At 49.4% G+C, this 21,849-nt stretch overlaps 1 protein-coding gene and 1 non-coding gene across 10 annotated transcripts in view; one reads left to right on the top strand and one right to left on the bottom strand.

Annotated features, from left to right (window-relative positions):
- rbms3 (RNA binding motif, single stranded interacting protein) overlaps positions 1-14,075 on the top strand; it is a 178,655-nt gene extending 164,580 nt beyond the window's left edge. For 3 of the 9 annotated variants that reach the window (XM_086178507.1, XM_086178513.1, XM_086178511.1), the window contains 4 exons: positions 3,316-3,426; positions 7,291-7,380; positions 7,989-8,066; positions 9,449-9,654. In XM_086178507.1, coding sequence (XP_086034633.1) covers positions 3,316-3,426; positions 7,291-7,380; positions 7,989-8,066; positions 9,449-9,493 — 324 coding nt within the window. In that variant the 3' untranslated portion in view covers positions 9,494-9,654. Of the gene's footprint in view, positions 1-3,315; positions 3,427-7,290; positions 7,381-7,988; positions 8,118-9,448 lie in introns of those variants that run through there. The other 6 variants (XM_086178506.1, XM_086178504.1, XM_086178510.1 and 3 more) reach the window with 3 other exon arrangements.
- A 6,388-nt stretch (positions 14,076-20,463) lies between these two features.
- Positions 20,464-20,536, bottom strand: trnak-cuu (transfer RNA lysine (anticodon CUU)). The gene has a single exon. It is a non-coding gene; the product is annotated as a tRNA-Lys (tRNA).
- Between the last annotated feature and the right edge of the window lie 1,313 nt (positions 20,537-21,849).

The following is a 21,849-nucleotide window of genomic DNA, read 5'->3' as shown; positions in this document are numbered from 1 at the left end:
TAATGGATTTGCGTCCGTCCCTCTCAGGCGTGCACGGTAATAACCGATTAATTACCAATTGATTACCCACCCCCTCCTCCCACGCCACCTCTGACTTCCTGCCCTCGTCCTTCTCGGATTTGCCCTCGGGGTCCGACTCTAGAAGCAAAAATGTTAAAAATGAGAGCGTTTTCAGAATAAAAATACCTCAAATAGTGGCAAAAAAAATCCCAAAAATTCTGCTATAATTTAGTGATTAATAAGTAATTAATTAGAATTAAATTGGTTATAAATCAATTATAATAAGTAATACATTTGTAATGACCTAGCCATGAATCAGTAATTCATCAGTAAAGATAATCATTTTTTAATTATCATTTAATTATAAATTGTTAATAAATCAGTTTTATTTATTTTATTTCATTTTATTTTCTTCAAAAATTACACAAAAAAAGATAATGTTATCGTTAAAAATATCATCTCAGTTGAAGCTGAGCGTCAAGAGCATTAGCCTTCAGTGTGTGTGTGCGTGCGTGTGTGTGTGTGTGTGTGTGTGTGCAACAGGTAGAGCGCGAACGGAGCGTGGAGGCCCCGCCCCCTCCCCTCACGCCGCCGCCGCCGCCGCCGTGCCCGTTATGGATCGGCCCGTAAACAAAGCTCATTATCACCGTGACATTTATGAGGTCGTGGCAACTTTTGGGTGGAATTCAGCGGGAGCTGATACGGATCTGGGCGCCATCAGTCTGGAATCAGCTGTTTGCCGGTAATGGCGGCGGGAAAGGGGCTCGTTAAACGCCGCCGTCGGCCATTTTTTTTTTTCCGAGTCCCCTTTATTTACTGCACGTGGTCTCAGGCTGCCGGCGTATATCAGTGCACTTAACAGCCCCGGCGTCACGTGAGTCCTGTCCTCGGCAGGATCGATATCAACTCAGCCAAGATGGGGGGTTCACACACACACACACACACACACACACACACACACACACACACACTAATGAACACACAAGCGTACACACACAAACACACGCAGCGCAAATCAGAAATGTTTGTCTGTTCATGTCGGTTTCTTTTCCTTTGTCTTCCCCCCCGCCCCGCACGCGCACACACACACACACACACACACACACACACACACACACACATCTACACAAACACACACACTTGCATTGATGCATACATACAGGACTTTAAGAACTGTCCTTTTACCTCCTTCCAGTAGTCTTTCTCCTTGTGACCCCCCCACTAATACACACTAAAACACACACACACACACACACACACACACACACACACACACACATATACAGTCACACACACTGGCATCGACGCAGACATATAGGACTTTGAGAACTCTGCTCACTCCTTTTACCTCCTTCCAGTAGTCCTTCTCCTTGTGACCCCCCACTAATAAACACTAACAAACACACACACACACACACTCACACACACACACACACACACACACAAACACACACACACACACACATATACAGTCACACACACTGGCATCGACGCAGACATATAGGACTTTGAGAACTCTGCTCACTCCTTTCACCTCCTTCCAGTCGTCTTTCTCCTTGTGACCCCCCCACTAATAAACACTAACGAACACTCAAACACACACACACACACACACACACACACACACACACATGAAGACACACTGGCGCGCACACAGAGCACAAATCAGAAATGTTTGTCTGTTCATGTCAGTTTCTTTCCCCTTCCCTTTCCCACCCAGTATACACATTCTCATGCCGCACACACACACACACACACACACACACACACACACTAAAACCCCCCATCTCACCGACACTCAGTCTCGCAAACACAGAAAATCGAAATCACAAATCGGCTTAACTCTCCCTGACACGTCTGTGAATTAAGCCTTTCCGTTGCTCCCCCTTTCCCATTATAAAGGCATTGTCAGCGGCTGAAATCAGTAACAGGTAGCCCCCCCTTTCCCCCGCTTCCCCTTCCACCGCTTCCCCTTCCACCGCTTCCCCTTCCACCGCTTCCCCTTCCACCCTCCTGCTTCCCCTTCCACCCCCGTCCTCCGCAACTCTGGGCTCCCTCTTCCCTTTGTCCTCCATAACCCCACTCCTTCTCCCCCTCCAGCACCTCCGCCATTAATGCTCATGAATGCTATTATTATGCTAGTGGCTAGTGGACAGCGGGCGCGGCTCGTGGACAGCCACAGAATTGCCGAGGGTTACGCCGCTAACGCTGGTCGCCGGCAGCCAATGGGAAAGAGGAGGCGGGACACAGGAAGGGATGGGAGAAGGCCGACCCGAGCCGAAGTGGACTACAATGATGGAGGATGGAGCGGATAGCTACGCTAACGGCTAGCTGTTCGTCGGGCGTGCTTGTTTGCGCTATAAGCCGCGGCGCCGGTGATGCGTTCGGGCGATTCGGGTGTCGTGCGCGATCCCTAAAGAAACCCTGGAGTGCGTTCGGCATCTGTAACCATGGCGACGATCCTGTAGCGCCACCCGTCGCCGGGCCTTTTGTTGTCCGTTGCAGTCGCATATAAAAGCAGCTTAAATGAAGAAAAATGTGAAAAAAAAAAAATACAGCGTCATCGGAGGAATCCGTATTGTCGAGAAAACCGATCATTCGGTTATTGATGATGAGGAGCCGCGAGGAACACACACGGCCGCGGGACACACACCGATACGCCACATCGGCCCGGACAGAAGCGGGGAAACAACCAGCTGTGCTGAGACGCTGGGCGGAGGTTTGGAGGTACAGCTGCATGACTGACACACACAGGATGCACAGTGTGTGTGTGTGTGTGTGTGTGTGTGTGTGATGGCATCACACGGAGGTTGTAGAGTGTGTGGGAGGGAGTGAGGAGGCCGCGGAGGGAGGAGAGAGAGGGAGTCGACAAGCAGAGCGATCCTGACAGGCTGTGTCTGCACAGTTTGTTCTCCAATAGGCCCACACACACACACACGCACACACACACACACACACATTCATACACAGCAACACCCTATTTGTGTTGCATGCTTACACACACACACCGACTGCCTTTTTCACGCGTATCCGTAAACGCACGCGGACGCACGCGCGTACGGAACGAGAAGTGTTCTGAGCGCGCTCAATCCGCGCCGCCCGGGAAGCTGAGCCGTCATGGCGGCGGGGCGAACGAGCAACTACAGTTTCATCACTTCCCCCTTAAGAAAAGAAGGAATGATGGCGTTTCCCTGGGAATAAATAGTGAAAACGCCACCTCCGAGGCCACGCCCCCTCCGTCCTCCATCTTTTCCTACCTGCTGTTTCTCGCTGTTTCGCATCCTTTTCTTCACGCCGTGCTCGTCTCCTCGCCAGGGTGCAGTGATCACGCCGGCCATGGACCACACCATGTCCATGCAGCCCGCCAGCATGATGGGCCCTCTCACCCAGCAGATGAACCATCTGTCCCTGGGCACAACAGGAAGTGTGAGTACCCCCGAAAACGCGGCGAGGACGTCGACGTGTGACTGGCGGCGGCGGCGGCGGCGGTGGCTAAAATATAATTACATCATGGATTTTCAGCCCTGCAAAACAAAAGCCTCAAAATGGGTTTTGGAGCTTATGCGGCGTTGTGCGTCGTATTTATATTTCAAATTATTTTCAAAATGTTTTGATGGAAACTCTCGGCTAGCTGATAACCGCTAATGTTGATAGCCGCTTCCCTGATTGAAGCGATGGACGGCTGTGTTTCCTGCCAGCACTTCCAGCTCAAACAGTTTTCCTGCAAAGTCAAACAAACGTGAGAGGCCGCCCCTCCCACACACACACACACACACACACACACACACACACACACATACACTGGGCAAATTCCAATTTCTCTCTCTCACACCCAGTAAATCCCATGTGAGATCTATCACTCCATCGGTTATCTTTATTACAAACACTCTCTCTCTCTCTTTCTCTCTCTCTCTCTCTCTCACTCTCACACACACACACACACACACACACACACACACCTGAAAAACCCCCGTCCCAGGATCAACTGGACTTAGAGGTGTCACACAGTTCTTAGGCTTGACTTCCTGCCCTAACCCCGCTAGCTGCCTGGGGGCAATGTGTGTGTGTGTGTGTGTGTGTGTATGTGTGTGTGTGTGAAACACAGCCCTATTGTACAGCCCATGTGTTTCCAGGTGAACTGTCGGCGACCAGGACACCATCTAAGCTCCGTCAGAGCCCCTCCGCCCCTGCAGCCCTAATCTGCCCCAGCTGTGCTAACAGGCGGGATTAGCGTCGAGCTAATCTACGACGGAGGCTTTTGATGTGTGATGGCTTGTGTTATAGGAGAAAGTGGGTTAAGGCGGCGTTTCTGACTCGCAGCGCGCTCCCTCCGACTGCTCGGCTGTCCTCGGGCGATGCGCTGCGCAATGTCACGTCTCTGCAGCCGACCCCCCCACCCCCGCCGCCCCGCCGCCCCTCGTCATCTCCGGGAATCAAGACGGGTTTCTCTACACCAGATGTCAGAAACCCGTCCGGTGGGGATAATAAGCGCCTTTTCGGACCGCCGGTTGCCGTCAGGTTTCCACATCCCGACGGTTCTGCCGAGCGAAAAGCGGCGAGTTAGCGGTGAAACAGCGCGGGGGCCGAGAATAGGACAAATTGAAGGTTCCTTTTTTTGTGTTTTTTGAAACTCGAGTCGTCCCCATGAGATGATGAAAACGCAGTCCTGGGACTGCTTCCCTCACAAGTATTGTCTCTCTGTCTCCTGATACTCAAAGTATTTGCAAACTGTAATCCTCCAACACGACTTGGCTGTAATTCCCATTTGCACTTCACGTAATGGGGAAACAGCGCCCCTAGTGGCCAATATGTGAACTGCACCCATCCCACCTCAGGCTTTTCCCCCTCGGGGTGCCTGCAGGGCCGTCACACACACACACACACACACGCTGCTATTGTTTTAATCGGTCACACGCACTCAAAACCGGCCAGAAGAGCACCTGCACCCGAGCCGCCGGTTCTCCAAACCCACCGCCAGAACCTAAGGGGCCTCCAACCTCGCCTCCAGGGAGGAGCCCGCACCCCGGGATATTCCTGGCGGCCCCTGCGGCTGCCGCTTCCCTTCGCGCTCCGGGAAAAGAAACCCAGTGTTCACCCCGGCGGCCGCACCGCTGCGGCAAGCCGAGCTTTCCGGGAAGTCCTTTCCCGCGAGTTTTGCCGGCGTGGCCCACCCCGACCTCCATCCCGACCTCTGCGGGGTCCGGCACCTTGGGAAACGGCGGCCGACACAAACTGCTGATTTATATGACAGCGTTCACCTCGTTCCGCTCCGTCCCTGATTCATTCACCGTCTTTGAGCTCTCGACACTTACCCAGAGTGGAATGTGTGTGTGTGTATGTGTGTGTGTTTGTCTCACCAGCCATGTCAGTGTCTACATTTGTGTTTGACAAGACACGGGGTGACCTTCCCCCCCCCCACGCCGCGCGTGCCGCCGTGATTCACTTGTCATGGTATGGCGAACCCAGGTCTCGGTTGCCGTGGCGACCCTTGGGTAATTGACAGCTCCGGTGTCCCTGAAAGACAGATGCGTGTGAAGCACCAGCGTGTGTTATCTGGGCTGCGTTATTCTATGTGTGTGTTTTTGTGCGCGGGAGGGGGGGGGGGCACGACCCGCCGTGTTGCGTTCACTTCCCGCGGGAAAGTTCAGCGTTTCCATGGGGATCCTGGCTTCACCCGCGGATCAGGTCCTTGCAGGAACCTTGAGAGGAATCTTGTTAAGGAAGCAATAACGTTTTACGGCATATTTTAATTTGATGTGTTTGGATGAGAATCTCCTCCACCCTCTGGAATTAAAGTTAACATCCTTAATTCCCGTCCAAATGAAGGTTTGTTTTGCGGTTCTTGCAGAAAAACGGTTCTGAACTGGAGGAGAGAACGATAGAACCTGTCCAGGTTCTGGAAGAATTCAATTACAGTATCTCTGTGGAGACACTCCACACACACTCCACACACACACACTTCTCCACCGGAAGCGGGAATCGCGCAGAATCGTCTTTATCGCCATGGCAATCATGTCAGGTGCGGCGAGAAAGAGATCGAAAGACGTTAAATTAGCTTATTAGCTTTCATTAGCTAACATTTCAAACAGGGGAGGGGGGTGAAAGTGGGGGTTGCTAATCCCGCCCCCCCTTTTTGACGCGTCGAAAGGTGAAGGTCACCTTTGCACTCCCACCTTTGTAGATGATTGGATGGGAGGCGCCGCTTACGACCCTGGAGGTGTGATAACATGCAAACACACCAGCGCTCCTCGCAGCTTCCCCCCGCTTCCCCCGCCTGGCGTGGGGGAAGCGGGGGGAGTTAATCACCCGTGTCCACGGCCTTTAGCTGCTCTCATTAGCCGCGAGCGGCGGAGCCGTACCCGATCCATTAGCAACGCTGCCGGTAATGACACTTCACCGGCGCGCCGGGCCCGCCGCCAAGGAGGGCTCTGCGGGCCGCCGCCGCCCCCCCACTTCCACCTCCGATGGCGGGGGGGGGGGGGGGGGGGGCACACTTTCCGGTGGCGGAGAGTAACGGCGCCGGGGGGCCGGAGAAAAAGCAGCCGGAAGACGAAGGTTCGGACGAGAAACAGCCCAGGTGGCGTCTTATCTGGGATCGCATCCGCCGGCGCTATCAACCCAGGACTCTCTGTCTTTGTCTTACACACACACACACACACACACACACACACACACACATACACTCGTGTGGCGCGGTAACCGCTATCCCACTTAAGTCCCCTGTTTATGCGCAGGCATGCGCTACACGCTAAGCGGCGCGCCGCGTTTCAGCGTCAGCGGCGACCTCTTCCCCGTGCACTAGCACGTGCACACAGTCGTGCACACCCTGGGGGGGGGGGGGGGGCCCTCCGTGCGCTCATCCATATTGCATGTGAAAGCCCCGGCGGCCGCCGTGTAAGCGAACCTGTGTCACATCTGTAGAAATGGCCGACGGCGGGGGGAGCTAACACCCCGTTAAAAGCCGGGGCGGCGTGACGGAGGGAATATAGGCCACGGGCAACAAACCTCCCCCTCCACTTCCTCTTCCTCTCTCCTTCATCCCCCTCTTCCTCCTTTCTTTACTTATTTGTCCTCCTGCTCCAAGTCCTGAAGGAGCAGCAGGACACTTTCTCCTCTTCATCCTCGTCCTCGCTTCGGCGCCGCTCTCCTGACATTCCTTCAGCGCCCTCCGCAGGCCGCTAAGGGGTACTGCAGCCGGGTCCAGCTTGCAGGGCTGTGTGTGTGTGTGTGTGTGTGTGTCTATAATGCACCGGATTTTGACGCGTTTGTATCTCTGTGTTTGCGTTCCAGTACATGACTGCTGCTGCCGCCGCGGCACCTATGCAAGGGACCTACATTCCCCAGTACACTCCTGTGCCTCCAACAGCCGTCCCTGTCGAAGTAAGACCCGCAATCCATCAAAAAAAAAAAAAAAATACAAAAACACGCCGTCCCGCAATTTCCCGCCGCACCAGCGTTCGCTAGACAGATACACTGCGCCGGGAGCGAGCGGTAAATCTCCCAAACAAACGGCGCGGCGCCCGGCGGTGAATAACAAGGAGGGAAAGTGCAAGCCCAGCAGGACGAGGCCCCGGGTTCCGACCCAGACGGGGGATAAATTTCAAATGGCAACGTGAGCTTCATCACTTTCCTCCTCCTCCTCTTCGCCCGGCGCGCTCGCATTTAGATGGAGTATCGGCGGCGCGTCGGACGACAGGAGCAGAAGTGAGACGCGAAGTGAGCGGCGCTAGCGGCGCTAACACCGCTAGCACCGCTATCTGCCTCTGCACATTTGTCTGCCGCGGGCCGCCGGTTAGCCCCGCCGTCCCCCCCGACAATGGCCGCTTCCCCCCCCCGACGGATGCATTAGATGGGGCTCCGGAGAAAGATGTCGCCACGGCGACGCCCCGGGCGCCTCCGGCCCATCTCATCTCCGCGTAAATCACAAAAAGTGACTTAAAATTGGATGAGGGCGACGCCTGACGGATTCTCCCGCGCCGTCTCCTCAGGGCGTGGTGACGGACGTCTCCCCCCAGACGGCGGCGCCCTCGTCACAGGAAGTGGCCAGCCAGCAGCAACAGATCCAGGTAGACGGCGCTGCCGACCACGTTCCGGCTTACTCGTACCAGTCCAAGTAAGTCGCAGCGGCGGAGCGGGACGCGGACGCCATTGACCCCTTCACGACGGGAAGAGAATGATTAGAACGCCCGTTAGCGTGTTTTTAGCTTCGCGAATAGCAAAACAGGCGCGACGGAGGAGCTAGCAACAGGGACGGCATCTTTTTTTCTTTCAAATCGGCTGATAAATCCGGGTTAAATGTGAATTATAGATGTGAAAAGGGACGCCTGAGCGTGAAATTAAAGATAAAATAGCAGAATTTCACGCACGTTTTGAATTATTGTATTTTCCTTCTCTGAGCTCCCAACATTTTGGGAAGACGTGATACTTAGCAAAACCTTGTTAGCATAACGGCTAATGTCACCAGGAGGCATTTGGCTGAGCCGTCTGCTAGCTTGCATATATAAAACACAAGGATTCCAGACTTTTATTTATGACACAGAGTGCAATGAAATTTAGAGCTTGCAGGTTCAGAGGAATCAAAACGGACAAAAAAAAAATTAAAAAGCAGGGCACAACACAACAATACAACGATAGCAGCATCTCTGGCTTAGAGATAGAAAAGAGAGACAGAAAAAAAAGACCAAAAACACTTAAAAAAGAAGAAGAAAAAAAATATATATAAAAAATATAAATAACAAATAGATAAATATGTAGAAAGAAAAAGTAAATAAGTAAAATAAACGGAAAAAAAAAGGTATTTTTTTCGCTGTACTGTACCTGAGATTCAAGTGTTCAGGGTTGTGTCGAATTTGGAGCGATGCCCGCTCTGGGGTAAATAGCTATAGCATATGCTATCTTTATATATATATATATATACATATAAATATATAGCATATATATATACTATATGTATATAGCATTTATGCTAGCTATATAGCTTGCTATATCAATCCTGGACCACATGGAGTGATAAATCCAAGAGTCTTTCAACTAGCTGGGGGAATCCGACACACACACACAAACACACACACAAACACACACACACACACACACACTCGCTGCCTCCCCATGGCGTCTTTCCACGAAGCCCGCTCAGATCACCCCGGGATTAACTTAGACTCCTGACCCACCTCCGACCAAACCACCACTGGCTATTCACACACACACACACACACACACACACACACACCTCCGAATCCACCGAAACCGCCCCACGTGCACAGGGACGTGCACATCCCCGGCCAATATATCCTGCAAAGCGGAGATCCTGCAGCTGGACGGAGGAGGCAGATCTGCGTCCCGTCAGCTGTCGGACTCTATTGCTTTTTGAGTGTAATATCATGCTTTGATTATTACAACTCCCTCCTTCTTCCTCCCTCTTTCCCTCCCTCCATCCCTCCTTCATCAGATAGCGCCGGCCTGGGAGAAAAGTCCTGTGACAGCGTTGCCTTGAGACGGGAGGAGGAGGTGGAGGAGGAGGAGGAGGAGGAGGAGGCCGCTGCTGCACTGTGAACGCGAGGGACGGAGAAATGAAAGAGATTGCTTCCAGATTGGCCCCGGCACCGGAGAGGGAGACCAGGAGAAAGAAAAAAAAAAAGGGAAAAGAAAAGAAAAGAAGGACGCTTTTTTCATTTCCTACCTGGCAAACGTGCAAAAAAAAAAAAAAAAAATTGAGGAGGAGAGTGGGGGTTGGGTGGGTGGGTGGGTGGGTGGGCGAGGCCCTGGAGGGTCGCAGCCGGAACCGGGAAAGTTTCTCAAAGAAAACTCACGAAAACGTTTAAAAAAAAAAAAATTAAAATTAAATTAAAAAAAAAAAAAATTAAAAAAATTAAAAAAAAAAAAAAAAAAAAAAAAAAAAAGAGAGACTGAGCTCGCGGCGGCGGCGCTGTTTATTTTGTAATTAGAATTAAAAAAAAAAAAAATAAGAAAACGGAGGGGGGGGAGTTTGAGACGCGCCTAGAGTCTTCCTCAGATATTAAGCTACGGATTCCTTTACGGTATTTCTCTCCTTCTTTTCCTCCTGTTTTATCCTTCTGTTTCTCGAAATCTTCATGGCCTTAATTTGACGGCGCCAGGAGACGTCCGGGTTAGGAAAATAAGAATAAAAAAAAAAAATTTAAAAAATTAGTCTATCACAGCTGTACAGGTTTAATAGAGAAGAGCTTTCTGTTTCCCTTTTTCTTCGTCCAGAAGGAAACTTTGATAATTGTGACGTCAGAAAAAAATAAAATAAACATGTCTGTCGGGTCGGGGGGGGGGCGGGGCGGGGGGGCAGAGCTTAGCAGAGATTTTTCACGACGAGGAGAAAATAAAAAAAAAAAAAAAAAAAAACAAGGCGCCGCATGGCGGTTGAAGCCTGTTGCTAATGCTGAACTCTGTTTCTTTTTTTATTTTTTTTTTATTTCATTGATACTTATAATAATCACAATATCATATTACCATAATAATAATAGTTTAAATTACTGTTATTGTTATTATTATTATTATTATTATTACGATGATTGTTATTATTTTCAACTGGCGTAAACCGCTGCAGATCTCTTTTTCTGCCCACCCCCCATTTTTTTAACCCCTTTTTCTATTACGAGCTTTTAAGATGTGTTCATTTGTTTGTTTTTTTTAATTTTGTTGTTTTTTTTTTCAGCCCGCTTTGCTCGTCACACCGTAAAAAAAAAAAAAAAAAAATTATAAAAAAAAAACAAAAGGAGGGAAAAAAAAAACATGAAAAAAATACATAAAATACACAAATAAATAAAAAAAAATTAATCAATAAAAATCCGGCATTGACACAGAAGCAGTAGATGTAATTACTAGGAGCTTAGGGTTGAAATCAATCAGTGCAAAAGCAATAGAAGAAATTGTTGACGATTTCTGTTCTTTCCTGCTGGGGGGTCCGATGCAGCCTGGGAGGCCGTTTTTATACCAAAGATGAAGAGACACTCAGCCAGAGTTTTTGCGCCCCAACTTTCCCCCCCGTCCTCCCCCCTCTGGCCTCCGGGGTCCGACCCCCCCCCCCCCCCCAAAACACCCCCCACCCGTCGTCGGTGTTGTCGTTGCTCTTGATGTTCACCTCGATGTTGCCGCCGTCCTTGATGTTGTCGTTGGGTTTTATTTTTCTTCCCTTTTTCTTTTTTTTTTTTTTGTTTTTTTTTTTGTTTATGATGAACTCAATGGCCGGACCAGTCCTGACTATATATACACACACACACACACACACACAACCATACGCACAAGCATTGTTGAAGTGTGTTTGCGTCCGCTCTTTTTTTTTTTTTTTTTTTTTTTGTGCTTTTGTTTATTTTTTTATCGATTCAAAACCGCCGCTGACGTCTCGGCTCTGGACGGATGATTGCATGAACGCTGCGGCAGCCATGACAGTTTCACAACCCGCCAACGGGGGGGCTTGATTGACAGGTCATGTGACCACGACATGTGGAACTACTGTTTATTAACCGTTCGCGTAAATACAAAATCTGTAAATTAGCTTACGTTTATTTAATTCACCGAGCCTAACTCTTTATCGAGCAAGATGTTCATTTCACGATCCGAGCCAATGAGATTTTTTTAAAAGGAATGACTTAAAAGCAGAAATAAGCATCGCAGGGTGACGGCCGCCATCTTGGACGCCATCTTGGGCGCCATCTTGGACGCCATTTTGGGCACCATCTTGGATGGCTGGGGTCGAGCCTTCAATCCCAGAGGAGCAACTCTCTGGGGATTGTCCACGTCCACTCACCCCCTTCGGCAACCTCATGCTAAGCTAGCAGCTAGCACCTACACTTATTGCACACCATTTGTCATGTCGAGCAATACCAGTCTAACTGTATTAAAGATCTGCTCTGTATCCAGATGCGCCAGATGTTGTGAAGGTTTGGACCTTTGGGGGTGAACATGGCCGATCCCCGACCCGGTCAAGGATTGTCAGACCCGCCCCTCGTTTTGTCGAGCAATTTGTCGCGCAAAAAAAAACAATCAAATATGACTCAGTCACCGAGGGCAGCTTGATCACCCTCTGGCTCTTCCTCCCCCATGGATTCTCTGAGGGCTCCTCTCCTTATTGGACGGTATTTTGATCACTCTGGCGATGAGGCTAGTCGTCCCCAATGTGCCCCCCGGGGTCACTTTACCATCCCTCAAATACCGTTTTCTTCCAGAAAGTACCCTGAGTTCCATTTGCTTGGTGACAGTTGCCGTTGAGCCCCAGCGGACTGGTTCCGACTCGTATGGCCCGCCGTGCACACCATGGCGGCGGCCAGCCCTGTTGTAAGCAGCCGCCGAGCTGTATCTCCAGTGCCTTCTTTTTAAAACGACGCTTTTGAATGATTCCTGAAAACATCCGCATCGGGGGTTTTAGAAGCACACAAATGGAGCTCGTTGGAGAAGCTAAAGGCTAAGCGGCGAGCAGAGCTTCCATGGTGCTAAGCCACCTTTGGCCACTGGTGGTCACCTGACCGTTACTTCATTGTTAACGTACCATCTGAAGAAACATACCCGGAGGGACATACCGTGGTGAACTCCCTCGGCCTCTGGAAAGGACTGCGGTATGTCCGTAAGCGCCCAACCCCCCCCCCGTCGTCCTCTTGCCCGGCAGCCATTCAAGCCATCTATCGACGATTATTTAGCTTGGGATCGGCTCGACATGGTCCGACTCCCACTCGCCCGGAGGCTACAATTCCCCCCGAAGCGTCTTACGTCTTCGATGTTCAGCACTACATCTTCACCAGTTCTGAGCGACTTGTATGCTTGTGCTTGTGTGCTTGTGTTACCGGTCAGCTAATTTTTTCTTGTTTTGTTTTTTTTTTTTATTAAAGCTACAAATGCGTCAGAGCTGCGACTCCAGTCATTCGGAAGCTTAATAGGACTCATAATGCGGGACTTGCATATCAGAGGGCTGAACACCAGACAAATGGCCCCCCGATTCCACGGCGACGGCATTATGGGAAATAGGATTACAAATAGCCGGAGATTATGGAAAAATGCACAACAAAGAATATCAGCTCCATCTTGCTAATGGAGAATCAGGCAAGAGAAAGAGGCAGGTGTTTGCTCCCGGCGTGTAGCGCCTATATTTCACGGCGATCTGAGAGATTACCCGGCTCCGCAAACAGAAATGGCTTTCTCTTAATAGCACAAAGGCGTAATGCGCCTACACCGAATACCGATGGCGCGGCAGACTTTACGGCCCGCGATTTAGAGTTGCGGGAACGCTCTGCCTCCAGTCGACGCCGGCCCAGAGCGAACGCAGGAACTGTATGTCTTAGTTAGAACGGCAGACGTGGCGGCGGCGGCGGCGGCGGCGGCGGTGGGGTCATTAATTCTTATTGCGTGGCAGCGGCGCTCCGAGCTTCTACGTCTCCACCCGGCAGTGTGTCCAAAGCCATTTATTCACATTAATTCCGCACAATGATTATTGAATCAGCTCCCCGGCAGCGCCACCAATGCGGTGCAGGGAAGGAGGTTCCTCGTGTTTGGAGTCGCGTCATGTAGATACGTTGCTTTTCTGCAAAATTTGGCCCCTGCGACTTTAACAATGCGGTTCCTGAACGGTCACGTCCTTCGTCCGCAACCAACTTTCACGGTGCTCCTTGGAAAGCTGTGTCACGATGTAGCTTTAGCATCGGTTGGGTTGGTTTTCCAACCCAACCGACCAGATCTGATCAGACCGTAATGCCGGTTTGCGCTCATGGAGTGAATACAGTATACCTTGTTTTTGGCGGGGGTTACGTTCCAAAAAGAACCCGTGATAGGCAAAATCCGTGAAGTAGAAACCGTTATTTGTTTTTTTACAATTATTATGCAATTAAATACTCTATTATACATTGAAAAGAAAGAACAAACCATCTTATGGGGTCTATCATTTGTTACACAAATAAAAGTACTGCACTTTAGAAACGTTTTTTTCAACAAATAACTTCTGAACTGTACTGTCAAATAATAATTTCAATCATCAATGTGAACAGAAGGCTTCAAATTGCGGAGATTAGCACCGCCCACCGCGACCCGAGGAATTGGATTAAACGGGAGAAAATTAAAAATGATTATGAAAAAAATTGCGGACAGTTGCAACCCTTTTTGCATTCTTATTAAAACTTATCGCTGCTGTCGTCCTTATGTTTTTTTCTTCCTTCTCTATGGAACGAACGGAAGATTCATTCATTCCGTAATGCCGACCTACAGCCGCATAGCTTTTAGCTTCCCTTAGCATGTCCAGAAGTTTAACTTTATCTGCCATAGATAGCATCTTCCGCTGCCTTTTGGGCCCTTTTGTCGCTCCAGAGCGTTTTGTCAACATTATGGGTTTTAGAGAAACTCCAAATTACGAGAGAATTTGCAGGTACTTAATGTAAATTTGGCAAGCTGTTTTACGTACGTGTACATATTAAACTGCAACGTTATTGACGCACAGGTAGAGAAGAAGCGGAGTGACTTTTTAGCCAATCAGAATGCAGAACACAATGCACCGTGCAAATCCGTGAAGTAGCGAAACCGTGAAAAGTAAACCGCGTTATAGCGAGGGATCACCGTACATCCATGATGACCGCCGCAAAGGTATGCTCGTAAGTTCACGGCCGTGTCAGGGTGCCTAACCTTCCTCTCCTCCCTTCAACTATATTATCCCACTTTCTCAGCGATCGTGGAAGCCGACTCATTCTCCCGATCACTCGAGATCCAGGCCAGCGCTAAGATGCAACACGGCAGTACCATGACAACAAATGGCAACTCCCGTTGTCTGTGGACTCCCTAGTTGCTCTTGTGTCCCGCATCGAATCCCCAACAAGTTCATCTCTCAGTGCCTTTAACTTATGTAACGCCTTTGTGAGATTTCCTTCTTTACCGGCGGAGTATCATTGGAGACGTGCACTTCTTCATGTTTCAAATCATATTATTTTACAGCACATGCACTGTATGTACTACTGAGCACTTCTTGCTGAGACTTGTACTCTTCTTCCTCAGTGGTACTACAGTCTCACATCCTCTTCAGCCGGCAGCATAACTTGCTTTTTTGGCATTAGTCTGTCTCGCTCAATAGGAAAACGTTGCCATTTCGGTGTTGTTGCAATTCTCCGCCTGCCCGTACCGTGTTCCTGAGAGGGCTCTATCGGTGTAGCTGCCTCTATGTCGGCTATCGATGTTAGTGATCTTGTCGAAGGGCTCCTTCTTCCTCTGGGTTTTTGAGAACTAATCTCACCCTTCCCCTCGAGGTTCCCTTTTTAACGGTTCCTCTGGCCCACGACTTCCTGTGGATGCTTCCTGTTCCCCGCAAGGCTTGAGCTTCCACTGCTTGAGACTACCTTGTTGACCAGGCGGTGACCCACTACTCGCTGTGCCTTCAGTCTCTGGGATTCCCTGTGGTTTTCTGAGATGGTCTAGCCTCCTGTTAAAAGTTTCCAGCACCCTCCTTTGATTTTCTACCCTTGCAGCAGTGGTTAATGTCAAATCTAATGGCCGTACTCTCTACCTTGGGGTTGTCATGGTAACTTTAAATGGACTGTGACCTTTCAAATGGTGGGCTATAACTTTTTGGATCAAGTGAAATGGCGTACACAACTGTCCACGGCCCCACAGAGAGGTTCCAGGAGATGTTCCTTGTTTTGCAGAAGCACCTCTCCTTGACAAAGGAACGCAAGCAGTTGGACTGAGTCGGTTTGGGTGAGTCCAGGTGGGCCGAGTCCATGTAGAGTGACTCAAGGTGTCGCTGCACACCCAGAAAACAAAGCAGATGCTGGACACTATTGTGTATCCCGTGGGATGTTAGGCTACAGGCGCCTCAAGAACATGTATGCTCACGATGTGCTTGTTCAACTCCGCCCTGTGACCACATTTGGCATACCGACCTGGCAGGTCCTGTTTCTGGTGTCCAGCACCCACAGGATATGTCGGGGGTCCAGCTGTTTGTCCCGCTAGGGCACAACCCACTAAGGCATTGAGCGGTAAAAGTTGTAACTCTTTTGTTCTTCTGCCTTTTAAGGTGGCAAGAAGGTGCCTTCTCCTGGCCTTCACCTGGCATTCAGGATTTTTGACCAGCTTCACAGGGGCCAAGTGGGTGCTTCAACCTCCGGTTGGATCCGGAGAGCTTGTTCTTCAAAACCATCCTAAACGTGATCTTTCCCCCCCGCCTCTGGGGTGAACCATGACCGGCAAGGAACCCAACTTCCTCCTGGAGACAGCGGTGTCACACTCTATATTTGGAAAAACTCTAAAAAACCTGAGGTTCTCATTGGTCAGCAGCCCAACGTCATTATTTACAGTTGGAAAAGTCCTGCGTTTTGTATCATTATTATGTAATAACTATTTTTTTGCAGCCGATTTGATTTGATTTGGACGTTTTAAGGGTCACTTTTCGTCCGCCTCAATGAATTTCCACAAAACAAGGACCTTGCAGAGGTCTCCCCATGTTCTCCTGCCTGGGTTCTCCGTCCAAAAGCAGTCAGCAGGTTCTCCAGTTGAACGGTTCCGGTGCCACCAATTGATTGACAGGTGAGGCGCCCAGGTTAAGCCCCGCCCCTCGGTCCTAGCGGCAGCCGGGATTGGCTGCGCCCCCCCGCTAACTGGAACGCCGGTTGTGTGGTTAGCAAAAAAAAAAAAAAAAATGGCTGCCTGTCAATTTGTTGTTCATGCAATCATTCTGAAGGAGCTCTCTGACGGGAGCCACTGATTGGCCGTTTGGCCCTGGGGAGGGGGTGACCTTTGACCTTTCAGAGAGGAAGAGGAAGTCACCGGACAGCGGAGAAGTTTTTCTTTTTAATTATTATTTTTTTTATATTTCTATTTGTTTTCCACGTTGCTTCAGCTGCGCGGAGGACACGGTCACACCGCACAGTGTGTGTGTGTGTGTGTGTGTGAGTGTGTGAGTGTGTGTGTGTGTGTGTGTGTGATCCCGAAAACACTTATCTGTACATCTATGGATGTGAGGGTCTGACTTGGGTTAATGAGTTGTTTTCTTTTCTCTTTCTCTCTCTTCTCTCTCTATCTTTTCTTTCTCTGATGAAGCTTTCAATAAAAAAATAAACAAATAAGAAAAAAAAAAACATGGGAAAAAAAAAAAAAAGCACCCGAGGAGTGCGGCCATCTTTGAATCTGCATCGCGGCGAGATGCTTTCCCGTCCTCCAGCTGTTGGCGCGGGAACATTTAATATGCACCCGGCGTTCACCCGAGAGGAGCTCACACACACACACACACACACACACACACTCACACACACTCACACACACACAGCCTATTATCTATATGGCTGAATTGCAGTGGAAGGTGAAGGAAACCCTTCTGTTACCACCCAGCTCGGCGGCACCTGCTGCCTGACCTTGTCTCTTCACATCCTCACATAATTACAGCCCTCGCAAACGGAGCTAATACCCCCGCCCTCCTGCCCCCCCCCGACCATCACGGCTCACACACACTTGATTGGGCGTAAAGTGGTCCCAGTCAAAGATGGAGGAGCGGGAGAAGAAAGAAGAGCCCGATCGATGGCAATCAATCTTCCTCTTCACTCTCATTTACGCCCGATCAATTGTTGTCCTTGCCCCCCCCCAAACCCACCCACCTCCTCCTCCACCCCGACCTGGACCTCCAGGGCCTCCGAGATGACGACTGACCGGGAAAGCCGGCTCCGCCGCGCCGTGTTTTTCTTTTTTTCCCGGCGTTGCCGTCGGCGACGGCGTCTCTTTATCGAGCCAAACGTCACAGATTCCATCTCCCGCCCCCCTCCAGGCTTCGCTCCTTATCTGGAGTCACGGAGATGTAGCAGCTAAGCGCCACAAGGGTGCAGCATACCAACGCAGATGTTATCTCCCGCCTGTGTGTGTATGTGTGTGTGTGTGTGTAGGTTTTGCTTAGGAGTGAGAACCCACACACACACACACACACACATGCGAGCGCGCAGCTGGATACAGATCAAGGACGTCTCCATCAGGGAAACTCCACGCCTGCCCGTCAAGCATCTTCCCATCTGCTGGACCGATGCACAGATTAGCCCGCCGGCGAATCACAGCCTTCCGTTACAAATTGTCTGATTGATGTGTATCACCGCGGTTACAAACGTGCACTTTTGCAGGGATGCATTTACTCTACGTGTGTGTGTGTGTGTGTGTGTATGTGGGAGAGAGAGTGTGTGTGTGTTGATTTTGGAGTCCTGGCAGCAGCTCTGCTGCCACTTTGACGGAATCCGTGGCGGAGGACGAGGACCGAGAAGATCTGGACCAGGCCTCAGACGGTTTGCATGACCGTGTAACCACACACACACACACACACACACACACACACACTAACACACACATCAGTGGGCCATCATTGGTTGGGCGTTTCAGAATCAGGATACTTTATTAATCCCCTGGGGGGAAATAGCTTAAAAATACAATATATGAATAATAAATTGCTTAAGAATAGGATATATTTAGAATATAATGAAAAACGGCAGCATCGCTTCCTCGCCGCCGCTTCTTCATCGGAGCTAGTTTGCGAACGCAGCGTTCTGGAGACGACCCCCGATGCAATTAACCCGACCCGGGTGCTACGGCAACCAGCGCCGGCAATTAACCACGTTCTTTCTAGTCCGAAGGTTATCTGCCCCCGCTGACCGGGGGCAACCCTCTTTTTTTTTTTATTTTCACGCAACCCATCTGAATAAAGGCCTCGGTGAAAGCGGTTTGATTGGACCTCCGTGACCCCCCCCCCACCCCACCCCGCCCCCGCCCCCACCTGGCTTCCAGGCGCCGTCTTAGCGGTTTCGCACCCCATCAAGAATTTGCGTCCGTCAGCGTTCAGACGGACACCTGGAGCTGGCTGGCTGCTGCCGAGACGCAATTAAACCAAACTGCGATCCGCGGCGCTGAGCGCGAAGCTAAATGACGTCCCGAGGGGGCTGGAGGTTTTTTTTTTTATTTTGTTTATCTTTTTCATTCCGCCTGATTTTATTCTAGTTTTTTTTTCAACTTATTTTATTTTTTTTTCCATTGAATCTTCTTTTAGCTCTATGTTTCATTTTATTTGTGGATTTAATTTTTCTTTTATTTATTTTATTTTATTCCATATTTCTCTGGTTTGGTTTGCTTCATGTAATCTTACTTTATCTTGTGTCATTTTCTTTTTTTTTAATTTAATTTTATTTTATTTTCTTCTATTCGGTTTTATTTCATTTTTTTTTTTTTTGGATTTAGTCTTATTTTATCCTGTTTCATTTTGCTCCATTTTTAGGCATTACGGCGGGGTGCACAATTTCTCAATCAGCATTTATTATGGCAATGGAGTTAATTATTAGGGTTTCGAAATGGGTAGTTGGTGGGGAAAGACACCCGGGAGGGCTGCATCTCCCTTCAAGTAGGACTTCCATGGACGACATGACGACAGTCACGTCAACTATTTTATTGTTGGAGGTTGTTGGAGAAGTTAGATAGTGATCTGCATTGGGCTGGACTGAAAGTTAAGCCCAGTAAGTCCAAGAGTATTTTTGTCATGCAAGGGAAGGTAGTCAGCAAGAGGTTGTTGAGAAACGGTATTGGGGAAACGGGTGAGGAGTCTGGGTAGATGGTTTGATGCAAAACTTGGTGATAAGGGACAACTTGAGCAGTTGAGGCAGGAAATGAGTCAATGAATTTCAAGTATGGACAGGTCGATGCTCCAAGGAAGTTGTGGTGTTTGCAGTTTGGGCTGCTGCCTCGGCTGATGTGTTTGAGGTAGAGAAGCTTGAAAGGATGTTAAGTTCAGTTATTTGGAAATACCTCAGAGTCCCACGCTGCCTTGTATGGGAAAGACATATTTGAGTTTCTAGTTTGTCAGTCTGCTAAGGTTGGACTAGAAATGACTCACTCAGTCAAAGGATGCAGTGGTTAGCTGTGTGGTGTTCATTATTAGAGCAGGGAGGAAGTGGAACCCAAAAGAGGCAGTGCAGCAAGCACAGGCTACCCTTCGGTATGGGCCGGGTGCGACATGGGCTTCGGGGGCTAAGGGTTGCTAAGGGAGGCTTTGGGTAAGAAGGTAGGAAAACCAGTGTTGCCGGGGTACTGCAACAGTTGCAGGAAAGGGGAACTTGATAGCTGATGAGATACACAGATAAGAGGTGGTAGGAAGTCATACCAGAGCAGTGAGAGTTGGTGAATCAGGAGAATGTGGAAGGAAATGGAGAAAGTTGTGGAGAATGGAGGCTGATAGCTTTGTATGATGTGTTGCCATGTCACCACAAGTGTTGGGTGAGGACTCTGCCTGCTCATTGTGTTCTGGGATGGGCACGCTAAGACGTATATTGACAGGGTTAGTCTTTCCGAGGACCGGCTGATACACTTGGCGTGATAACCAGGTCTTGAACAGCAGAAGAAAATAAGCTTATTAAGCCACCATCAGTCAGGGGTTCAGTGTCTTGCACAACAACACAGATGGGAATCATACCAGGTGGCTCTGGTTCTATCTCTTGCACCACACCACCATTTAGTCGCCCAACGTGGGGCTCGAACCCACCACCGTGAGATTAAGAGTCTCATGCTCTACCAACTGAGCTAGCAGCACTCAAAGAGGGCAACTCAAATTGTGCACCTGGGAAGGTTAGCTCACTTCTGACCAGGCACCAGGCAGGGCAGCTAAGTGTAGGCGGAGCCTGGGAGCTGATGGCTGACCTGAACCAGCAGCCGGTGGTACCAGCATGCATACCAGCAGAGGCAGAGAAGCGAGGTTGGAAGGCCTGTAGAGGTGAGCCGGCGTGGGTTGGTGCTAAAGTTGGTTGTTGTCTTACTGCCCGAGTTGGGCGCTCGCAGATGGAGCCTGAAACTTGCAGTCGGTAGCATGTCTCGAGCAGCAGATCAAGCAAGTGAATAATTGTGGCTACAGAGGAAGCATGGTAGCTGGGGAGGTTGCCAAAGAAAGATAGCTAGCTTCTTGATCAGCTATGTAGCATGGAGGGAGGTGTTTCCAGGATGCTGAAGTTCACTGTGAAGCATTCTTGAGGCCAAACACGGATGACGGAAGGTGCCCACTCGAAAACCCAGATGATTTTCGCTTCAGGTTATTGTTTGCTAATGTAGATAAGCGGTGTCTGACTGGTGCGGTGGTAGCCTGCTGGTAGCGAGCTCGTTGTTTGTTGTAGATAGGTTCCCCACAGCCTGGATTGGGCTTCTAGACGTGTTTTTACCGAGGAGTTTGGCTCAAGGGACAGTAACGCCTCATCCTGTGTATTAATGAATGAATTATTTTCTTTTATTTCATTTTAATTTTATTTTATTTAATCGTGTTTATCAGTTAGCAGGACACTTCAGTATTCGCAGTCTTGGTAAAACCTTGAAGCTGTGATTCATTACAAAAAGGCCAAATGAGGGCGTTTAATTAGCAAAGGCCAGGATGGGATTAGTTTTCCATTTCCAGGGTTGTTACACTCTTTGAGCTGTCCGTGGATCTAAGAGGGCAATTCATGACCTGTAAGCTTTTGACCTTTGTGCCATATATATATGAAGTTTAATTTGAAAACAAAGTGGAACTTCTTCCGTAAAATAATACCTAATTTTATAAATGTACCAGCAACGTGCAGTCAGGTGAGGCAGGATAGGTTGTGCCTCCATTGCCAAACTTGAAAAGAAAAAAATGTCAAATGAAAAAGAGAATTCAGTGGTTATATTGATCCATTATTTGCACTATAATGCTATTTTTCATTTAACCTGACCGGTTTTAGATTGTTTGTTATACTTTTTTTTATTTTCACATTTACTGTTCAAATACTGAGAAGAGACGGGCGGTGAGGCCCTCGACTGTCGAGCCTCAACGGAGATTGTGCAGTGAAGGCTAATATACTCTGCACTAAGGCTGGATTGCTGTCTCTCTGTAAATTTTTA

The sequence above is a fragment of the Fistularia commersonii genome, chromosome 30 (assembly GCF_037954325.1).
Source record: "Fistularia commersonii isolate RoL2024-O1a breed Wild chromosome 30, RoL_Fcom_v1.0, whole genome shotgun sequence".
Taxonomy (NCBI): domain Eukaryota; kingdom Metazoa; phylum Chordata; class Actinopteri; order Syngnathiformes; family Fistulariidae; genus Fistularia; species Fistularia commersonii.
The sequence above is the reverse complement of the archived record's forward strand: the minus strand, read 5'-3'. Positions and strand labels throughout refer to the sequence as shown.